Source organism: Podarcis bocagei (genome assembly GCF_964188305.1).
Source record: "Podarcis bocagei genome assembly, chromosome: 16".
NCBI classification, from domain to species: Eukaryota; Metazoa; Chordata; class Lepidosauria; order Squamata; family Lacertidae; genus Podarcis; species Podarcis bocagei.
In genome coordinates, this window is record NC_138142.1 from 10428819 (window position 1) to 10449266 (window position 20448).

The 20448-nt window shown below is 46.1% G+C and overlaps 1 protein-coding gene across 2 annotated transcripts in view; it reads right to left on the reverse strand.

Annotated features, from left to right (window-relative positions):
• Positions 1–20448, reverse strand: part of GALNT9 (polypeptide N-acetylgalactosaminyltransferase 9) — a 190437-nt gene that overhangs the window by 74922 nt on the left and 95067 nt on the right. For both annotated transcript variants that reach the window (XM_081174916.1, XM_081174917.1), the window contains one exon: positions 14722–14839. In XM_081174916.1, coding sequence (XP_081031042.1) covers positions 14722–14839 — 118 coding nt within the window. The remainder of the gene's footprint in view (positions 1–14721; positions 14840–20448) is intronic.

Consider the following 20448-nt stretch of genomic DNA (forward strand, 5'->3'; position numbering starts at 1 on the left):
GTATATTGCACTTTACAACACATTTAAATGTTTTATTTGCAGCTGTATATTTGAGTCAGACTCATAGCTCCTTCCTTTAACCACCAGCCTTTAGGAACATGTTCTGGAATGTATTGCTTTTCAGTCTCTGAGACCAAGAGCGGAGCTGTGCATAAAAGAAATGAGGAACACTTTCCCCAAGTATGCTGTGCGCAGAAAAATCCCTCAGTAATCTTTGCTGCCACTTTGGCTGAAGTCTGTGTAGGCTCTCTGACCCGTAGGCGTAAATCCCCCAAGATCCCATTTGGCTGGCAGGCAAAAAGCTTGCTGTTCTCGAGAAGCCTAATTCCTTGCTCTTATCTGGTTACTTTAACAACTTTAGCAAGCTTAGCAGCGCGGTTTCTCGAGGCTCTCACAAACATCAGCTCTGAAATAGTCTCCAATTGCCCTGTAAACATCTTGTCGCAATGTGTCTGTGCCTGGGGAACCAACTCCTTCGCAGGTTCGGCACAGAAAATACGTCTGTGTTTTCCCTGATACAGAGTCCTGTATCAATTAATTATTGAATGTAAGGACCTAAACAACCCCTGCTGGATCAGGCCAAAGGCCCACCTTGCTCACATGTAGCCTAGCCAGGAATCAGTCTGGATGAGCCGCTAATGGGTAACAACAACAACAACAACAACAAATTATTATTTATACCCTGCCCATCTGGCTGGGTTTCCCCAGACACTCTGGGCGGTTCCCAACAGAATATTAAAAAATGATAAAACATCAAACATTAAAAACTTCCCTAAACAGGGCTGCCTTCAGATGTCTTCTAAAAGCCAGATAGTTACTTATTTCCTTGACATCTGATAGGAGGGCGTTCCACAGGGTGGGCGCCACTACCGAGAAGTCCCTCTGCCTGGTTCCCTGTAACCTCATTTCTCGCAGTAAGGGAACTGCCAGAAGGCCCTCGGCGCTGGACTTCAGTGTCCAGGCTGAACGATGGGGGTGGAGACGCTCCTTCAGGTATACTGGGGACAAGGCTGTTTAGGGCTTTAAAGGTCAGCACCAACACTTTGAATTGTGCTCGGAAACATACTGGGAGCCAATCTAAGTCAGCATCCTGTTTTCACAGTGCCGAAACAGATGCCTGTGGGAATTCGCAAGCAGGGCTGGCACACAAGAACACTCCCTCCGTTTGTGATTCCCAGCAACTCGCATTCAAAGGCACATCAAAGGCACACTGCCCCCCAAAATGAAGACCCGGTGGTATTGGCCATTTACATCTTTATACTCCATGAATTTTTCTAACCCACTTAAGAAAACGGGAAGAGCCTGGTGGATCAATCCAAAGGCCTATCAGCATCCTCATCTCACAAAGGGCAGCCAGATGCCCCTGGGAAGCCTGCAAACAGGACCAGAGTGCAATAGCACCCACCTACCTTGGTCGGCGGTTCAAATCCCCGCGACAGGGTGAGCTCCCGTTGCTCGGTCCCTGCTCCTGCCAACCTAGCAGTTCAAAAGCACGCCAGAGCAAGTAGATAAATAGGTACCACTCTGGCGGGAAGGTAAATGGCGTTTCCATGCGCTGCTCTGGTTCGCCAGAAGCGGCTTAGTCATGCTGGCCACATGACCCGGAAGCTGTACGCCGGCACCCTTGGCCAATAAAGTGAGATGAGCGCCGCAACCCCAGAGTCGGTCACAACTGGACCTAATGGTCAGGGATCCCTTTACCTTTACCTTGGATTTCCCGGAAGCTTGTTGCCTCTGACAGTGGAGGCAGAACATAGCCATTGTGGATATCCTTTATAATTATTATTCATTCTTTTATTTAGATTTTATACCTTTATTTACATTTTTATATATTTTTAATTTTTCCCCACAAAGTAATAACCATAAATAAATAAGAATAAAAATGTGCACCCCACCCCCTAGACCATTCCATTATAACCATCCAACCTCCCAAAATTTCAACACCTCTTGCGATGGTTTGACCCCCCTTCCCATTTTAACAGTACAAATTCTACAAACACCCTCCATATCTCCTCAAAATCATTTCTCCTGCATATTCACTGTCTTTCCTCAATGGCACATGTAATTTATCATTAATACTGTAGCTATATCCCACACCTCTTTATACCATTCTTCCATTTTATATTCTGTTTGTGCCTTCCACTTTCTAGCTATAACAATTTGTGTAGCTGTCAATAAATTTGTGAGCAAGTCCTTCATAGCCTGTGAACCTTCCACCCCATCGTAAATTGATAATAATGTTACCTCTGGACTTTTGGTCAGCTTTAACCCTGTGGTTTCTGTTATCTCCTTAAACACTCTTCGCAAAAAATAATAATAAATGTACATATTTACACCCCCACCACATGTGAACATAATTCCCTGTTTCCTGGCATGCCTGGATATCCTAATCCTCCATGAATATATCAAATGCTGTTTTTAACCCCATCCAAGTTGGTGGCCACCACTACCTCATGTGGGAGTGAATTTAACTATGTGCTGGGTGAAAAAATACCTCAATTTCTCTGCCCTGCTTGTGTCACTGACACTGTGCCATGCATACCCTCCAACGTTTCTCCAATGAAAATAGGTACAGGTAAAGGGACCCCTGACCATTAGGTCCAGTCATGACCGACTCTGGGGTTGCGGGGCTCATCTCGCTTTATTGGCCGAGGGAGCCGGCGTACAGCTTCTGGGTCATGTGGCCAGCATGACTAAGCCACTTCTGGCGAACCAGAGCAGCACACAGAAACACCGTTTACCTTCTCGCTGGAGTGGTACCTATTGATCTACTTGCACTTGGACATGCTTTTGAACTGCTAGGTTGGGAGGAGCTGGGACTGAGCAACAGGAGCTCACCCCGTTGCGGGGATTCGAACCACCGACCTTCTGATCAGCAAGTCCTAGGCTCTGTGGTTTAACCCACAGCGCCACCCACGTCCCGAAAATAGGGATGTCCTATTATTATTACTATTATTATTATTACCCCATTATTATTACCCCACCCATCTGACTGAGTGGACCCAGCCACTCTGGGCAGCTTCCAACATATAGAAAAACATAATAAAACATTAAATATGTAAAAGAAATTCCCCATACAAAGCTGCCTTCAGATATCTTCTAAAGGTTGTATAGTCACTTATCTCCTTGGCTTGGGGGTCACATAACTCCATACCTTCCAACATTTCTCCTATGAAAATAGGGACATCCTAAGGGAAAGTAGGACATTCCGGGATCAAATCAGAAACTGGGATGGCTTCTGTAAATCTGAGACTGTCCTTGGAAAACAAGGATGCTTGGAGGGTCAGTATGTTGTTGGGTCCCTCTGATTAGCCACGTTCCCTGAGCCCTCTCAGAGCGTGTTCACTCCACTTAGCAGCTGTTCAAGGTCAAATGGGACTTTAAAAATATGAACAAATGTCAGCCTTTGCCACACCACAAGCTTTCTGATTACTGACAGGTCCCATTAATAAATTAGCCCTGACAGGTGCAGTAAATTGTTAAGAGGGTGCTGGATTTGGAAGTCACATTTTAAAAAGCAGGCAAGTCCATTGGGGGGATGGGAGAAAGTCTCGGGCAAGGAGGACTATACTGAACAGCCATCTGTGCACGACACACGATCCCTGTTTTATCTATCATGGGTCATTCTAGCTTAGAGTTACCCTGGGACAAAGTGGCTCACCAAGTCTACAGAGTGAAGGCTGTGCTACCCGATATCATTTGTGGGTAAAGATGTGGAGATTGAACCTTTGCAATCAGGGTTTGGGAACCACATGCCCAAGGCCAAATGCATCCCTCCAGGGCTTTCCCTCTGGCCCTCAGGACTCTCCATAGACCATGTCCCTCACCAGAGTACATTCCTCACCAGCTGAGTGCTTTTGCTTGGCTGGAATGTGTCCTTGAACTGTGACATTACCTCTTGCTTGCCTGAACAAGGAATGGCTGGCGCAAAATAAAATAATAATAATAAAGGAATCCTTCCAGTAGCACCTTAGAGACCAACTAAGATTGTTACTGGTATGAGCTTTCGTGTGCATGCACACTTCTTCAGATACACGTAATCTCTGCCATCTTCTGGTGCAAGCGCTCTTGTACTGTGAAACAGCAAACATTAGATATAGCCCATTATACTTCAACTCTGTGTATGTCAGAAATTGTTCTGCTTTCACCGGGGTTTGTGACCATATAATAAAATTTGCATTATATTAAATTTTAAGGGAAATCCACCTTAAGCTGCCTTTGCCTGTGATGTTCACTCTACTTAGAACTCGGCACACATCATCCGCCTCCGTGGCTTCTCCATTCATCCTCCTTTCATTAATCTCTTTCACATATCAAAACATGACACTCTAGGGAAACTTTAAATAGACCTGTCCCTCTAAATGAAGCTGAGGCCAGGCAAATGGGACCCCCTCAGATATTTTCTCTCCCTGCTTTTAACACTTTCCCAGACGTGTTGGCAAATACACAAAACTGCTTTTGATGGTGAGGAAGTGCGAAAGCAAGTCTGTGAAATGGGGACAGGATTGAACCGAGAAAAGAGGAGAGGAGATGGGAGATTGACAGCCGGTGCCATCCCTGACCTAGTTGTAAGAAGGCAGCCAGGCGGAGGCAGGTGGAGGTTGGTAGGGCAGTGCCCTCTTTGCACTAATGGACTAGCCTCTTCTGCCTTTAAGTACAAACACAGTGTCTGCTTCCAGCAGGGCAAAGGTCTCTACATGCCAGCTTCTCTTCCAGCCACACTTCCTGGGAGGTCAGAGAACTATGTGACATCACCTGTTCCCACAGACAAGCCAGAAAGTTCTGTGGGCCTAGCATTTGTGCTTAAACAACAAAGACTCCATACTTTGGAGCCACACCATACTTTGAAAAAAAATATAAGAAGCTGCAAATTAGGCAAGTGTAATTAGCTGCCAGAGCATGTCTGGTCCTTATTAGGCAACTGTCAGAGGGAGTCAAGAATGTTTGGAGAAATGGGTTTGTGGTGACCTGTCTGCCCCTAAAATAGGGTTAGCCAAAGTGGTGCTCTACAGATGTTTCTGAACCTCAGCTCCCATCATCCCTCACCATTGGTCATGCTGCCTGGGACTGATGGAAACTGGATTCCAACAACGTCTGGAGGCCAGTGTATTGGTCACACAAGGCTTACAATTTACCCCACAAGTTGCACTACCTTATGAAATTGTATTTTGAAATGTCATGCATGGCTCTCCAGAAATTTCAGGGCACCCCCCCACTAGTCATGTTGGCTGAGACTGATAGGAGGTGGAATTCAACAATGTCTGGAGGGCCACAGCTTCCCCATCTTTGACAACAACTTTAAAGGAGAACAAAGGACATTGTCGGATGGAGCCAAGAAGGTACAGGGTGAGTTTGCAAGAGGTTCCTAATGGTTTAGGCCAGTCTTTCCCAGGCATGGGTCACCAGATGTTGTTGAACTACCACCCCCATGAGCACCATCCAGTATGGGCAATGGTCAGGGATGATGGGAATTGTAATCCAACAATACAGGAAAATAGGAAACTGACTTATACTGAGTCAGGTCATTGTTCCATGGAACTCAGTATTATCTGCACTGACAGACAGGAGCTGTCCAGGGTCTTGAGACAGCCCTACCAACGGATGCCCAGAGTTGATTCTGGGACTTTTGGTGTGCAGAGCAGAAGCTCCATCACTGAGCTACAGCGCTTCCTAATCTGGGTCCCGTGGTTGGGAAGACTATATTGGGCTTGGATACAGATTTGTGACATTCAGAGATGCTTGCCGTCCAGCACTGCAGTTCACCAGCCTGTGGAGGAGCCAGATGGGTCCATTAGTCATGCGGGCCAAGTGTCTGCACATTTTTACAAACACAGAAGTGACTTGTATGCCTTTAAAACATAATAGGAGACAGTGACCTTTCTTTTAAATAGATGGGATTGATCTGAGTGCACGCTGAGGCTTTCAGAAACTACTACGTTATCAGCTAATACAACAAAAGGGAGAGTTCAGAGTTTAAATTCAGCATAGGTAAACCGTGAGACTATTATAAAAGACGGTGGCAGAAAGGGGGACTAATAATAATAATATTAAAGCAACGACTGTTCAAAGGAGCATGAAATCTCTTTATTCTAAAGCAGGAAAACCAAACCAAGAACAAAGCCAAGCCAGTCTACACAAACACACAAACACACACACAAGGGGCTGTGCCCCTGCTCACTCTGCTTGCCACTCCCCTCACATTCACCCCACAGAGGTTCCCTGTTGCAACAACTACACTCACTTTCCACCTTCCTAACCCCATTTCTGAAGCCACTTCTCTCTTCTCTTCGTCAGCCCTGAATTGCTCCTGTGTTTTCACCTTCACCCTCATGTCCAGGCCGCCTCCTCCTCCTGCTCTCTCCTATTCTGCAGCCCACTTTGCACATGCACCTCATGCAGACATACGTATAAGTATATTTCAGATGAATAGAATCAAGCCTGGTTCCTTGTGCTTGCTTTACTACAAAAATGGGGGAACCTGCGTCTCTCCAGATATTGTGGCATACCTGGGGAGTTGGCATTCATTGAGATCCGGAGGGCCACAAGTCCCCCACCTTTCATTAGAGACATGGCTGGTGCAGAAAAGAGACAGTGTCTTTCTTTTGGAGGGTCACAGCTTCCCCACCATGACCTCAAGCACCCCCATCATTTCGCTGGAACTCTACTTTTGTCTCTGGGCCCTTGATCCCTGGTCTTCCAGGTGTGCAGCCAGTTCCACTGTTTATTGACCCTCATGGGCTGGTCTTCTCCTTCCTCCTTGGAGAGAAGTCAAAGATCAGGAGGAGTAAAGGGGGGGGGGAGTGCAGCTCATTGCTCCTGATGGCTGGCACACTCCAGCTGATGGAAAGAGCACTTTACTAGGATGATTAACAGCCGCACCGTAAAAAGATGGCTCATAAACTCTTTCTATTAGGTCAAATCATAAAGTATGCTTTTAATGTTTATACGCTCCCTTTTCTAAACAATCAAGGGCATCTGTAGCTTCCGCTAATAAGGGGACTTATATAAGGCTTGTCAGGCACTCTGGTTATTTTTAATGAGTCAGGGGAGTAAATAACCCACAGTTTGTTAGAGCTATTGATTTCTGTCTCTTTAACCCTCTCCAGTTCTGCTTGCCTTTGGACAAGCTCAGGCACGAAAGACTGAAGGGCCATGGTGCAGTCGCAGAGCACATGTTTCGCATGTAGAGTGTCCCAGGTCCAAATCTCAGCAACTGTTGGAAGCCGACCCATTAGAGTGAATGGGACACTGCCTTCTTACTATAACCAGTCCAGGAGACGGCCCTGGCTGTCACCTCCTTCATCTCCGTTTTGTAGAACTCAGCAGGGAGGATTAGAATGTGTTGGCTCTGCCTGCCATTGGCTCTGATTCTGCCTACTGTGGGCCTCCCTGTGTCCGGCCCTACCAGTCCAAAAGTGCACCAGCCACCATTGCTGGCAACTCTGGCGAAGGCTGGGAACTTTCCCTGTCTTAAATCCTGGATATCTATTTCCAAGCAGTGCAGACAGTGCAATAGTGTGGCTCATTAGAAGGCAGCTTCTGATCTTGCCAAGTCCCCAAAAGCAACTTTCAGATCCCTTGGGTGGTATTTAGCGAACGTTTGCTCACAATAGGCCACCAAAATCAATGGGCCCTAATGGAGTAATGTTCATTCACTTTCATGGCTCTGAGTAAAGCCTGAATACCACCCTATGTGTGCAAATCCTGTAGCAATCATGCAAATGGTGGGAAAATATGCAAATTTATTTGTATAATGTGTCCAGCTTGCAATGGAGAGGGGCAAGGAGTTGGGCAGTACACAGATGTTTTGCCCCCTTGGAACCTTTTGGGACTGTGGTTCCCAATGTGGGGCACATGCCCCATAAGGGGGAAATTTGATTTTTAAGGGGGGCAATTTGAGAATGAGTTATTAACAGTTAATGGCCTTTTAGGCTACCTCCATGTGAATAGGAGTTCACTTTTTGAATAATAAGAATTATATGTCACAGGGGTTGGACATCAGGAGTTTAGAGGTGCTTAGGTGGGGCATGGCCAAAAAAAAGGTTGGGAACCATTGTCTTAGGGGGACTGGAACAGAACAATTACATGCAACAGTGTCCTCCCCACTTGAGAATGTCCAGCAATAGGTATTCAGAGATGTTCAGTGGGATTTCTTGTCCCCACTCCCGGCCCTCACTCAGCAATCAGAGACGGCAGCCTTTGGCACTGTGTGGCTCAAGAACATAAGAAGAATCCTGCTGGATCAGACCAGTGGCCCATCTAGTCTAGCATGTGGTTCTCATGGTAGCCAACCAGATGCCTGTGGGAAGCCTGCAAGCTGGATGTGAGCACAACAGAATGTTCCCCATGATGAATAGCCAGTAACTGGCATTCAGAGGCATACTGTCTTCAACTGTCTCCAACACATCAGTTTGCATTTCTCTTTGCAGCTGGATTTCTTATGGACAGGGCCAAACCTGAATGTATTGGATTTCTGACCATTATGCTCATTTGCCTTCCTTTCTCCATTATCACAGGGGTAGGTGACAGCAGCCACGAAATTAAAAGACGCCTGCTTCTTGGGAGAAAAGCAATGACAAACCTAGACAGCATCTCTACTTAAAAAGTAGAGACATCACCTTGCCAACAAAGGTTCGTATAGTAAAAGCTATGGTTTTCCCAGTAGTGATGTATGGAAGTGAGAGTTGGACCATAAAGAAGGCTGATCGCCGAAGAATTGATGCTTTTGAATTATGGTGCTGGAAGAGACTCTTGAGAGTCCCATGGACTGCAAGAAGATCAAACTGATCCATTCTTAAGGAAATCAGCCCTGAGTGCTCACTGGAAGATCCTGAAGCTGAGGCTCCAATACTTTGGCCACCTCATGAGAAGAGAAGACTCCCTGGGAAAGACCCTGATGTTGGGAAAGATGGAGGGCACAAGGAGAAGGGGACGACAGAGGACGAGATGGTTGGATAGTGTTCTCGAAGCTACCAGCATGAGTTTGACCAAACTGCGGAAGGCAGTGGAAGACAGGAGTGCCTGGCGTGCTCTGGTCCATGGGGTCATGAAGAGTCGGACATGACTAAACGACTAAACAACAACAAGCAGTAAAGCTCTGCTGGGTGAAATACAATTGCCTCTGGTGTTTTTGTTTTTTTTTTTTTTGAATCCTGCAACATGTTTACGTTTTTACTCTGCTAACTACCGTATTTTTCGCTCTATAACACACACCCGACCATAACACGCACGTAGTTTTTAGAGGAGGAAAATCTGTAGGCATGCCACCCGTAGACATTCCCTCCATAACACGCACAGACATTTCCCCTTACTTTCTAGGAGGAAAAAAGTGAGTGTTATGGTGCAAAAAAATACGGTATACATTGGAGTTCTGCTCTTGGTTGATATTGAGTAGAATACATGACACAACATAGCCTTCATGGCTAGTGGTCACTGATAGCCTTAGCCTTCATGCCTGGGTCAAATTGGTTGGTTCTTCTTCCTCAGTTTAATTTCAGCTGGAAATGCAGGTTTTGGGATGTAGGTGGTATTCAGAAAGGTTAGAAATGTTCTTCTAATTCATGAGACTAAATTTACAAAGGGCTAGCAACTTAAAACTGGCTCCTTATCAGAGAATGAATTTGGGATCTTCGCCATGTGCTCTGCTACTGAACATGGTTCCTTATGCACCTGCAGACACATACTGTCCTGACAGCTGGAAAACAACAAAAAAAGCTTATCTGAAATAAATGTTACTGTTTAAAAAGGATTTTGGAGGGTCACCAGGCAATATTCTAATCAGATCAGTCTCATTAATTAGACAGGATTCTCTGATTCCAGTTGATTAAAATTATTTCAACAAAGGTTTATCAGACATAACAAAACCAAGCAGAAGCCTTCTGTTTTCTCTTCAGCAGGAAAATAATGTTAATTAGTAAAGGCATTTTCAAGCATTTGCTAATAATTTTTAGCTCCTATCAGCCTTCGCTTTCTCTTCCCCACTCCCTGTGATATTTTAGCTCTGAACTATTCTTGCATGAGAACCTGAGAAATGCAGCCTTCAGATTAAAGGAAGGAATAAGTTGCAATCCCAACCCACACGCACCTGAAGGGCTCTTCAGGGTAGCAGAGCAACTGCATATGCTCACAGTGGCTGAAACAGAAGCTGGGGAAGCAGAATAACTGGGTCCTCTGTCTGAACTAGCACCCAGGTGGCAGAGCAGTTGAATACAGGTCATGCCCAAAGTTGCCAAGCTACACCAGTGAGTCTGGCTCAGAATCCAATGGATCGCAGACCAGATTCACCTCACAAGACTGGCAATGGATTCACCCAAGTTCAGTACTGAAACCATCCTAGTCTTTAATACCAGCATTGCAGTTTGCAGCCACAATGGGACTAAGGAAACTGGGGATGCTTCTGAAATTCTCCGCATCAGATTTTTGGAGTGTCTGCCCTTCTGCCAGGATCTGCTGGGTAGGTGTACAGCTCACCCAGTGGCGAACATTTGAGGTTCAGGCGGCATCCTGAACGAAGACCTGAGGACCACGTGGAGAAACTTGGTGGGCTGCATTTTACCCTCAGGGGACTGAGGTTCCCTACTATTGGTATACAGCACAATACTCTTAATCTCAAGGTCACAGGTTCAAGCCCCACATTGGGCAAGAAGTTTCCTGCATTACAGGGGGTTGGACTAGATGGCCCTTGTGGTCCCTTCCAACTCTATGTTTCTATGAAAACTGTGGGATGTGAAACACAAGAGCAGTCAAGTACATCTCTAGAGTGGACATAAAAGGGGATGTCTGGACCAGCCAGTCAGAACTTCCTGCTTCTCCTAAGATGGGACAGACTTCCTCTGCATGTGACTAGAGGTGGGCATGGCCTCACCTGTGCAGGTAACAAAAGCATAGGATTGGCCGCCATCTCTTTCTCTCTGACTACATTTGTCAAAGAAGCAACATCTGCTTAGCCTAAGATGCTCTCTTGGCTTCCAGTCAAGAGAGGACAAAGGAGCTGTCTCCTTATGGGATAGTTTCCAGGTACAGTATATTACTTTTCTAAGGTAAGTCTGCCTTCTGGGATCCAATTGTGAACAGAATGTGTGAGTAAACTCTTTTTAAACTTTTATAGAAGACTGTGTTGTGTCTTATCTTTTTATGAGGGACTGAATGGGGAATTACCAAAAGGAAACTTATTATAGAGGCTTTAGCGAGCCTGAGCAAACGCATCCACTGTACAAGTTTAAAGAGGGGAATGTTACTCTGCTAAATTGTGGAACTTGTTAACACAAGTTGGAAAGGATATAATCAAACAATATATCTTCTCCTGCTTCCCTGAACATTCCCACAAAAACTACATCTATGAAGCTCCCTCTTCCAATCCACCTTTGTGGGCCAACTTAAATTAGGCTGAATGCTATAGGTCCTCCTCCCTAGCTATAGTCAACCAATACCTAACTTAGGGCTCCTGATTCCAGATTGCTGTTAGGGGTCATCACTATCAGGCATCTGCCAAAGTCCATACCACATTGGTGATAATCTCAAAAGCCCTCTAGTCCCTTCTCTCTCTCTTTCTCTTTTCTTGGAAGACCTAGGAGAACCAGCACTCTGGGAAGTAGAACTGATTGGGCTGAGAAAGACTATCAAGCTGATGAGCAGCACCAACAGTGTCAAAAGGGAGTAGAACCCCACCATAGCATGCATCCTGCCCATGTCCCTCCCCCCAAAACCTGGGGGGTTCATACCCACCTGCTGCCCAGCCCTAAGTACCAAAACATCACCTATCGTTTAATGCAGGCATAGGCAAACTCCAGGGCCCCCAGATGTCTGGGACTACAATTCCCATCATCCCTGACCACTGGTCCTGTTAGCTAGGGATGATGGGAATTGTAGTCCCAAACATCTGGAGGGCTGGAGTTTGCCTATGCCTGGTTTAATGTGTCGCAGACTACTTCTTTAAAAGTGCTGACCACTGATACATCATCCTGCTACCTTCAAGGAGACATTTAGCAGCAGGCTCTGAGAAAAAAAGTCATAGCAAGCAATCTTGAATATGCTAAGCCCGGTCTACGCCAGGGAGTTGGATGAAAGCTGACAGGCGCCAAATTTAGCTGCTCCGACTCTCTGGCAGCAATTTGAGAGTCAGATGCATCCAGCCACATTCTCCAGAGGCATTTGCCCCAACTGTTTCTATGATGCTGCTAGACCCCAGAACCAGTCCCTCTGGAACAGCCCTCTGCTCAACGTCTACGTTTCAGCACAATTGCATCTTCCAGGGCTCCAGGGCTTGGCTTTTGCTCACTAATTATGTATCAGCCTTTGGCTGCTGTGCCAGGCATCTACAGTCATGCACACCTCAAGGTAGCTGCCCATCTAGAAGTAATTCTCTGGGTGCAAGTAGGACCGGGGGGAGAACTGCAGAGTTGCACACACATCTGCACGCAAAGCATCCCGTTCATTTCCGCTGTAGGGAATGCAGGCCCCCCTCACCCCCCACATTAAGAAAGGAGCTGTCAGAAAAGTGCTACGTGAGGTTCTCAGGATTCTTAGAGCCCCAGGTTGCCTCTTCCTGTCAGAGACCGCTGGTGGGAAATTTACCACTTGAGTTTAGATACCTTTCTTTTTCATAGTGTAACACCGCCTGCCAAAAGACCACACAGTTTTCTGTAGTATATTGGTTCCTTCCCTATAACCTTGCACTTCTTTCTCCATCTCGGTCTCTCCCTTTCCTGGCTCACCACTGTGCTTACCAACCCAGACATGGTTCCATATCCTTCCCTGCTCCTTCCTCCTTCATTGGAATCCTTCTGTTCTACGACGTATTTTTCCCGTTTTCCTTTCCTTTCTTCTCATTCTGTCTTCATACTGCAAAGCCTCTACCGATTCATTCCCAGTCTCTGTTCCTAGAGCCTTGGGACCTTTCCTCACTGCTGCTGCTGCATCCTGATGTTTATGCAGATGCTGGGAGCATCTGGGGAATCCTCTCGCTTCACTGTCATCACATCACTTCCAGCCAGCCTGTTTCTTCATTGGGTTGGGCCAGAGGAGAAGCAATGTGGATGGCAGTGGTAGCCTCTTTATTTTCCCATCAGCTGCTATCGGGAGGTTCCTTGGGTAGAAACTGGAGTGGCTTTTTAAAGAAAAGTTAACCCAAAGTTTTTTTTCAGCTCATCAGAAACAAGGCACCAAAATTCTCTAATCTTTCTACATGTCCACCACATATGATACATGTCTCCATTAATTTCCCCACACTTACAACAGTTGTTTGCTATGTTTTTGTACATCTTTGATGGGAGAGAGCTTTGATGGGGTTAGATACCACCTATATTGCATCTTTAACATGTTTTCTTTAATGTTATAACATGTCGTAAACTTCATAGTTGTTTTCCAGAGGGTTTTCCCACTCATTCAGCATTATAGGGCGTCCAATATCTTGAGCCCATCTAATCATAACTGCCTTAACCTCCTCCTCCTTGACTTCCCAGTCAAGGAAGAGTTGGTACATCTTTGATATTATCTTCGTATTATTATTCACTATTTCCTGCTCAAATTTATAGGGTTCAATAGCAAATCCATTCTTCTTATACTGTTTAAATGTCTCATAGAGTTGATGATATTCCAGCCAGCCCGGTGATATTCCAGCCAGCTGTTGTGTGGATGCCATCGTACGGAAAGCTAGGAGGGAACATATCTGGGCAACAGTTCCTGAGATCCTGAAAGACTCCGCTGACACAGACTAGTCACTGAACTCCTCTTGACCCCGAATAACTATAATAGTTCTTTGCTAATAGCTGAGACATTATCTGGACAACAATAGAAGAAGAAGAAGAAGAAGAAGAAGAAGAAGAAGAAGAAGAAGAAGAAGAAGAAGAGGAGGAGGAGGAGGAGGAGGAGGAGGAGGAGGAGGAGGAGGAGGAGTTTGGATTTGATATCCCGCCTTTCACTCTCCTTCAGGAGTCTCAAAGTGGCTGACAATCTCCTTTCCCTTCCTCCCCCACAACAAACACTCTGTGAGGTGAGTGGGGCTGAGAGACTTCAAAGAAGTGTGACTGGCCCAAGGTCACCCAGCAGCTGCATGTGGAGGAGCGGAGACGCGAACCCGGTTACCCAGATTACGTGACTACCGCTCTTAACCACTACACCACACTGGCATTTACTGACTTTTGATTTGTGGGTTGTAAGGTCAGCAGATGATTCCTGCTCCCGCCTCTTGTTCAGTGACTGCCCCCTGACACATTTCTGGCAGTATCATGTGAACCAATCTATATTTCCCATTTTAGGTGCATGGAGCCTCTGTCTGGCACATCCTTGTTATGTGTGGTCCCTAATTATCATTCCAAGGAGCTCAGGGAAGCACGCAGAGCTGTTCTGTTCTACCCTCACAACATTCCTTGCAAGGGAGAGATAGCGACTTGCCCAAGTGAGTTTTATAGGTGATCAGGAAATGGGATCTTGGCTTTCTCAGTTGAAACCCACGACTACTCTGATGTCTCACAGTTTGTTTCTAGACGGATTTATTTGGAACTGATCCCCCCTGACTCCAGTCCCATTTACTCCCTAGCTGCATGCTGTGCTTGTGATTGCCACCATAAAGCAATTGAAACAGTCAATGGTCAAGCAGGCTCAAATAATGAGTTAACACCGAAAGGCCTCATCCAAGCAAGGCTAAATCATGAAGCCGAGAGCTCTTATCTCTTCAAGCCCTACTTGATCTACAGTCCACAAAGCCAATAATGTGTCACTCACCCTCATACCAAGTTCAATGTTTTCTCCCCCATAAACTTCCATTCCAGGGTCAAGAAGGCCGATCTCACCAAAGTACTCTCTGTCCACCACAAACGAACAACCAATCATGGCTGGTGTCCTGTTGATGAGGGGAAACAAGGACAAACGAAGGACAAAGGGTTCAAACAATGCGCCTCTGGAAGAGCAGCAGCAGCAGCAGCAACAACAATTTATGCAATTTATATACGGCCCTTTATCAAAAGATCCCAGAGCGATGTACAACATTAAAAACACATTACAGAACATCAATGATAAAACAATATACCGTATTTTTCACTCTATAACACGCACCAGACCATAACACGCACGTAGTTTTTAGAGGAGGAAAACAAGAAAAAAAATATTCTAAACGAAATAGTGGATATATGATTTTTGTGGTTCATGCTGTGGCCACAGACATGTGATCTGACAGTGAGTTTGGAGTAGCCCAATGCAAAAATCCTGAGGATCCATGTGGATCCATGCTTTGTAACCACAGAGGAGGGAACGAAAGGGAACCATGGATCCTCTGCTCACGACTGCAGCAGATCCCCCCCTGCTACCCGCAGGCATTCGCTCTATAACACGCACAGATATTTCCCCTTACTTTCTTGGAGGAAAAAAGTGAGTGTTATGGTGCAAAAAATACGGTACTTCTTACTATGTTTTTACCTCCCCCCGACACTTTCACAGGCTATTGATTAATAGCCATAGGCCTGGGTAAAGAGGAAAGTTTTTGCCTGGCTTCTAAAGACATGTAATGATGGTGCCAGACAAGCCTCTCTGGGGAGAGCATTCCACAATCGGGGAGCCACCACAGAAAAGACCCGTTCTAAGAAAGGAGGGGCATATTCACACAAACCCACGTCACACCATGTGATGTCAAAATGAACTTCACATCCATGCATCATATAATTTACATAATTTACATATAAACACACACGGAGCACTGCAACATGGCTCCCTCTCTCTCTAGCATCAGACAGCAAAGAGAAAGAACAAAGGACAATAGTCCCACTTCACGGAACACAGTGACACAAACATCCTGTCTCCGTCACTTCCCACTTTGTGGAGTCAAAACACACACCGTCATGTGAAAGACAACAATCCCATGACTGCAATCACGGAGCAGGAATTCTAACACCACCCACCCACTCACCCAGTCAATGTGAGTCAGCAAAAACCTAAGTCTAGATCTGAAAGCTATGGCTCAGGAGTAGATTATCTGCTTTGTAAGAGCAGGAGGTCTCAGGTTGAATCCAGGGCTGGGAAGGACAACCTGCCTAGAGAGCCACTGTCAGCCAGTTTAGATAATGGCACTGAGCTAGATGGCAGCTTCCTATATTCCATTGCAATGTGAAAAGAGTGCAGTCCTTCCCATGTCTATTCAGAAGGAAGTTAAATTGACTTGCTACAATGGAAGTGAGTTTAGGACAGGGGTCAGCAAACTTTTTCGGCAGGGGGCTGGTCCACTGTTCCTCAGACCTTGTGGGGGGCCGGACTATATTTTGGGAAGAAAATAAATGAATGAATTCCTATGCCCCACAAATAACCCAGAGATGCATTTTACATAAAAGCACCCACCCTACTCATGTAAAAACACCAGGCAGGCCCCACAAATAACTCAGAGATGCATTTTAAATAAAAGGGCATATTCTACTCATGCAAAAGCACACTGATTCCTGGACTGTCCGCGGGCTGGATTTAGAAGGTGATTGGGCTGGATCTGGCCCCCGGGCCTTAGTTTGCCTACCCATGGTTTAAAATAGAAGGTCCTGGCAGCTCCTTCAGAGGTTACAGCGTCTCCATCCAAATACAAGCCACTGTGATACAGTTGGGGAGAAAGCATTGCTGAGAAGAAGAGGACATGTTTTGCATATAGAAGGTCCTGGGTGCAATCTTTAGCATCCTTAGCTTTTTTGAAAGACAGATAGCAGGTGACAGGAGAAGATAGCTACCTGAGACCCAGAATGTGATTTGGTTTGTGTATTGTTTTGGAAAGCACAAGTTACATAGGTACATCAGCCCTTGAACTCAAACGGAATTTAATTTCTTCTCTATCCCTACTCTGAAGAGAGAGGCTCCAAAAGAGAACTACAAAATTGCCAACACAGCCCTTGTAAACAGCCAGCCTTGGTCCAAAAACAATGAGAGCATTAGAGTCCCATTACCCCTTTATTCAAGCAATGATTCAATTCATTCCTTTATTAGATGTCGGTTGTAAAACTTCCCCTAATGGAACTTTATTACCGCCTTAAAAAATAAAAAGAAGGAAAGAAAGAGAGAAAAGAACAGCAGCTTTCTTACCAGGGAAGTAATATTTTACCAACATGCAGCAAACATTCTAATCAATTTGCCTTGTGTTTAATAATAATAAAAAATGCACGGAGGACTGATAAATTGAATCAGAGATCCTCCTGCCAAGTCTATTGTGGCTTGTAATGACAATAAAATTAATAATGATCAAGCAAAGTTCTGAAATAAACTTCAATGCATACAAAAGGAAGCTGCAATCTGGCTCATCTTGCATGTTTATATCTGACGCCTGGTGTTGCTCTTGCTTGAAAATGGAGCACCAAAGAAAACCAGCAATACTCAGAGGAATTCAATGGGACTTACTCACAGGTAAGTATTTACAGAATTGCTGCCCAAGGCTTGAAGGCAGGGATAGAAACCTGTGGCCTCCAGATGTGGTAGAGTAACCCTCTTTTCACCCCTTCATGGATCACTGCCTTGCCGTGGTGAAGGGGCTTGAATAACTCAGAGAAGCTATGAACTATGCCGTGCAGGGCACCCAAGATGGACAGGTCATAGTGGAGAGTTTTGACCAAACGTGATCCACCTGGAGCAGGAACTGGCAAGCCACTCCAGTATCCCTGCCAAGAAAACTCAATGGCTGGAGGAGACTCTTGCGAGTCCCATGGACTGCAAGAAGATCAAACTTATCCATTCTGAAGGAAATCAGCCCTGAGTGCTCACTGGAAGGACAGATCCTGAACCTGAGGCTCCAATCCTTTGGCTACCTCATGAGAAGAGAAGACTGGAAAAGACCCTGATGTTGGGAAAGATGGAGGGCACAAGGAGAAGGGGACGACAGAGGATGAGATAGTTGGACAGTATTGTCGAAGCTACCAGCATGAGTTTGACCAAACTGCGGGAGGCAGTGGAAGACAGGAATGTCTGGCATGCTCTGGTCCATGGGGTCACGAAGAGTTGGACATGACTAAATGACTAAATAGCAACAACATCCCTCTTTTCAACCCTGACAACTGGCCATGCTGGCAAGGATTTTGCCTCTCATCATTACCCCTGCTCCAAGCCAAGCCTAAATCATTTTGGCTAAATCATTTTGTGAGTCATGGTTATCATGTTCATCTGATTTCAGTGGGACTTAAACACAGCATTCACTGGGCTGAGGCAAGCTGGGGTTCTTGCTGCTGCTGCAGCAGTTGTGGATGATAATCCCCATTTGCAAAATGCCTTTCCTAGCAAGGTGTGTCTGCCTGCCTCATTATTGACTATTGACCATTATTGACATAATGACATAAAGAAGAAGTTGTTGTTGTTCCTAGTCTTTGGCCAAGCAGGAATTGTGAGCTTCTGTTTTCCCCTCCTTGGTGGTGGGGTATCCCATGAAAGGGATCCACGGGGAAGTGCTTCTCTCCACCATAGATCCACATGGGGGCTGAGGGTCACTGGCTCCGGCGGGGGGGGGGGCAGAGAGAAGGGGAGGGCATGGCTGGCACGCATCCCGGGAGCGAGGTGCACCACCTGTGGGGGTGTGATGCCCAGCATGGGGGGGGGTGTGGCAGCCGCAATGGCACCCCACCAAGATTGTGCCACCGGGGCCGGTGTGCTCCCCCCGCACCTCTGTTCCTCTGCCAGTGGTAAGGACCATAGCACTCCCTAATTTGGCTACCCAATGCCTAGTCAAACTCACCGTGGCATTGTTGTTGTGGCCTATTTTTAACCCCCCAAAACATTGGATTTACCAATATGTCCTGATGGAGGTGGATTCGTGGTGCCTGGGCATACAAGGAAGGGCCACAGCTCAGTGGTGCAGCAACCGCTTTGCATTCACAAGGTCCCATGTTCAATCTGGATCAAATTGCTTCCCCATCCCAAGAGGTGAAGGAAAACATGTCTGAGTCGGCATTGTCAAGGGTGAGGGGGAAGTCAGAAGTGTCTACCTGCACAGCCATAATCAATCAAACAGAATCTATTTTATTTATAATCGCTCTTTCTCACCCAGCTGGTAGTGAGAGGAAGACAGATACAGGCAGTGAGAGAATGAAAGAGAGAGGGGGAAAGGTGATTAATGTTGGCCAAACTGCTTTTGGATAATCTGATGGGCTGGCCGATGGGTGCAGAGCATTATCAAGAAGAGTATCAGCACGGGGACATCTAACGCTGGAACAATGAAATGGCTTTTGGTTTTGGCAGGGCTGGAGCTTTCCAAGTGCTACACTGCAAATGAATATTGTTGTACTGGGGCGGGGGAGAGATTGTGCAGTCAATCTGTGTAAATTACTTTAAGATGTTCTTCAGCGAGCACAGCTTGAGATCCTCTGGAGCAGTGGGAATGCTGCTGTCCAAGGTGGCAAAGACAAAAGTGGTGAGTTAGGGTTGCCCTTGTGCTATTGGTGACTTTGCATCTTCCCACAGTGGCAGGATACTGTCCCTGGGAAATAGGGACACTTGGAGGGTCTGATAATGTCCTCAAGGGATAATATACTTGGTCTTTATTAGTTCTTGAGTGTGAAGATACCAGCACACCTTGGTCTTGACAGACAGGGCGTGGGAATAGATGGATCATAGGTGTGATCTATTCTGACAGATCTTGTCTCCCTTAATGCCTTAATCTAATCTGACAATCCAGGAGGAGGGGGGAAATTGGCCTGCCATCTGTCTCTTTTGCTGCTCAAACACCGGTATGATTTTATTTCCCAGATGTCTTTACAGAGGAGGAGGAGGGGAGAGAAGTAACTTCTGATTAGAATCAAAGTGACACAAATCCACACCCGCACCACTGAAGTCAAAAGGATGTCAAGAGAGTCGGCGAGACGTCAACAAAGACTTAATATGCACCAAAAAAACAACAACTGAGTTTTCTCAGGCCATTGAAGCAGGGAGAGCTTGTGAGAGGATGGGCAGAAAGACACCGTGTTTCACTGCAAACTCATTTCGATAAATTAGAGAATGTCAAAACACACTTTGCGGAGATGGCGGAATACTTGCGCGTGGCACCTTGATGGAGCATCACCTGCCTCGTTCTATGGTACATTAAGCAATCAGCGAGAAACGTATGGGTTGTTTTAACAGGCCACTCCTGCTGGGATAAGGAGATAAAAATTCAAGGCAGAGGCGAGCCTGACTGGAGACAGGTGACTAATGGCTCCAGGAGGTGTTGATAATGGAATGCAACAGAGCAGTCCATCAATAGGCAGAGCAGGTGAGTGGGGAGGGAAGCAGCCCGATGGACAATTAGGCCTCCCCGTCTGGCCTCTGAGGCTGCTTTGGGTAAACCATTTATGGTGTATGATATCAGGTGTGGGGCAGCTAAAGATGCAGCTAGGGTGAAAGGTGGACTGTGGAGCTGGCAAAGTCCCAGCACTTGGGAACTGCTGACTAGCAGCTGATTGTTAGGCTTGCAAGTGCATGGCCTTGAATCAACTGATCATCAGGGTTTGCAAAGCATGGTGCAGGCTA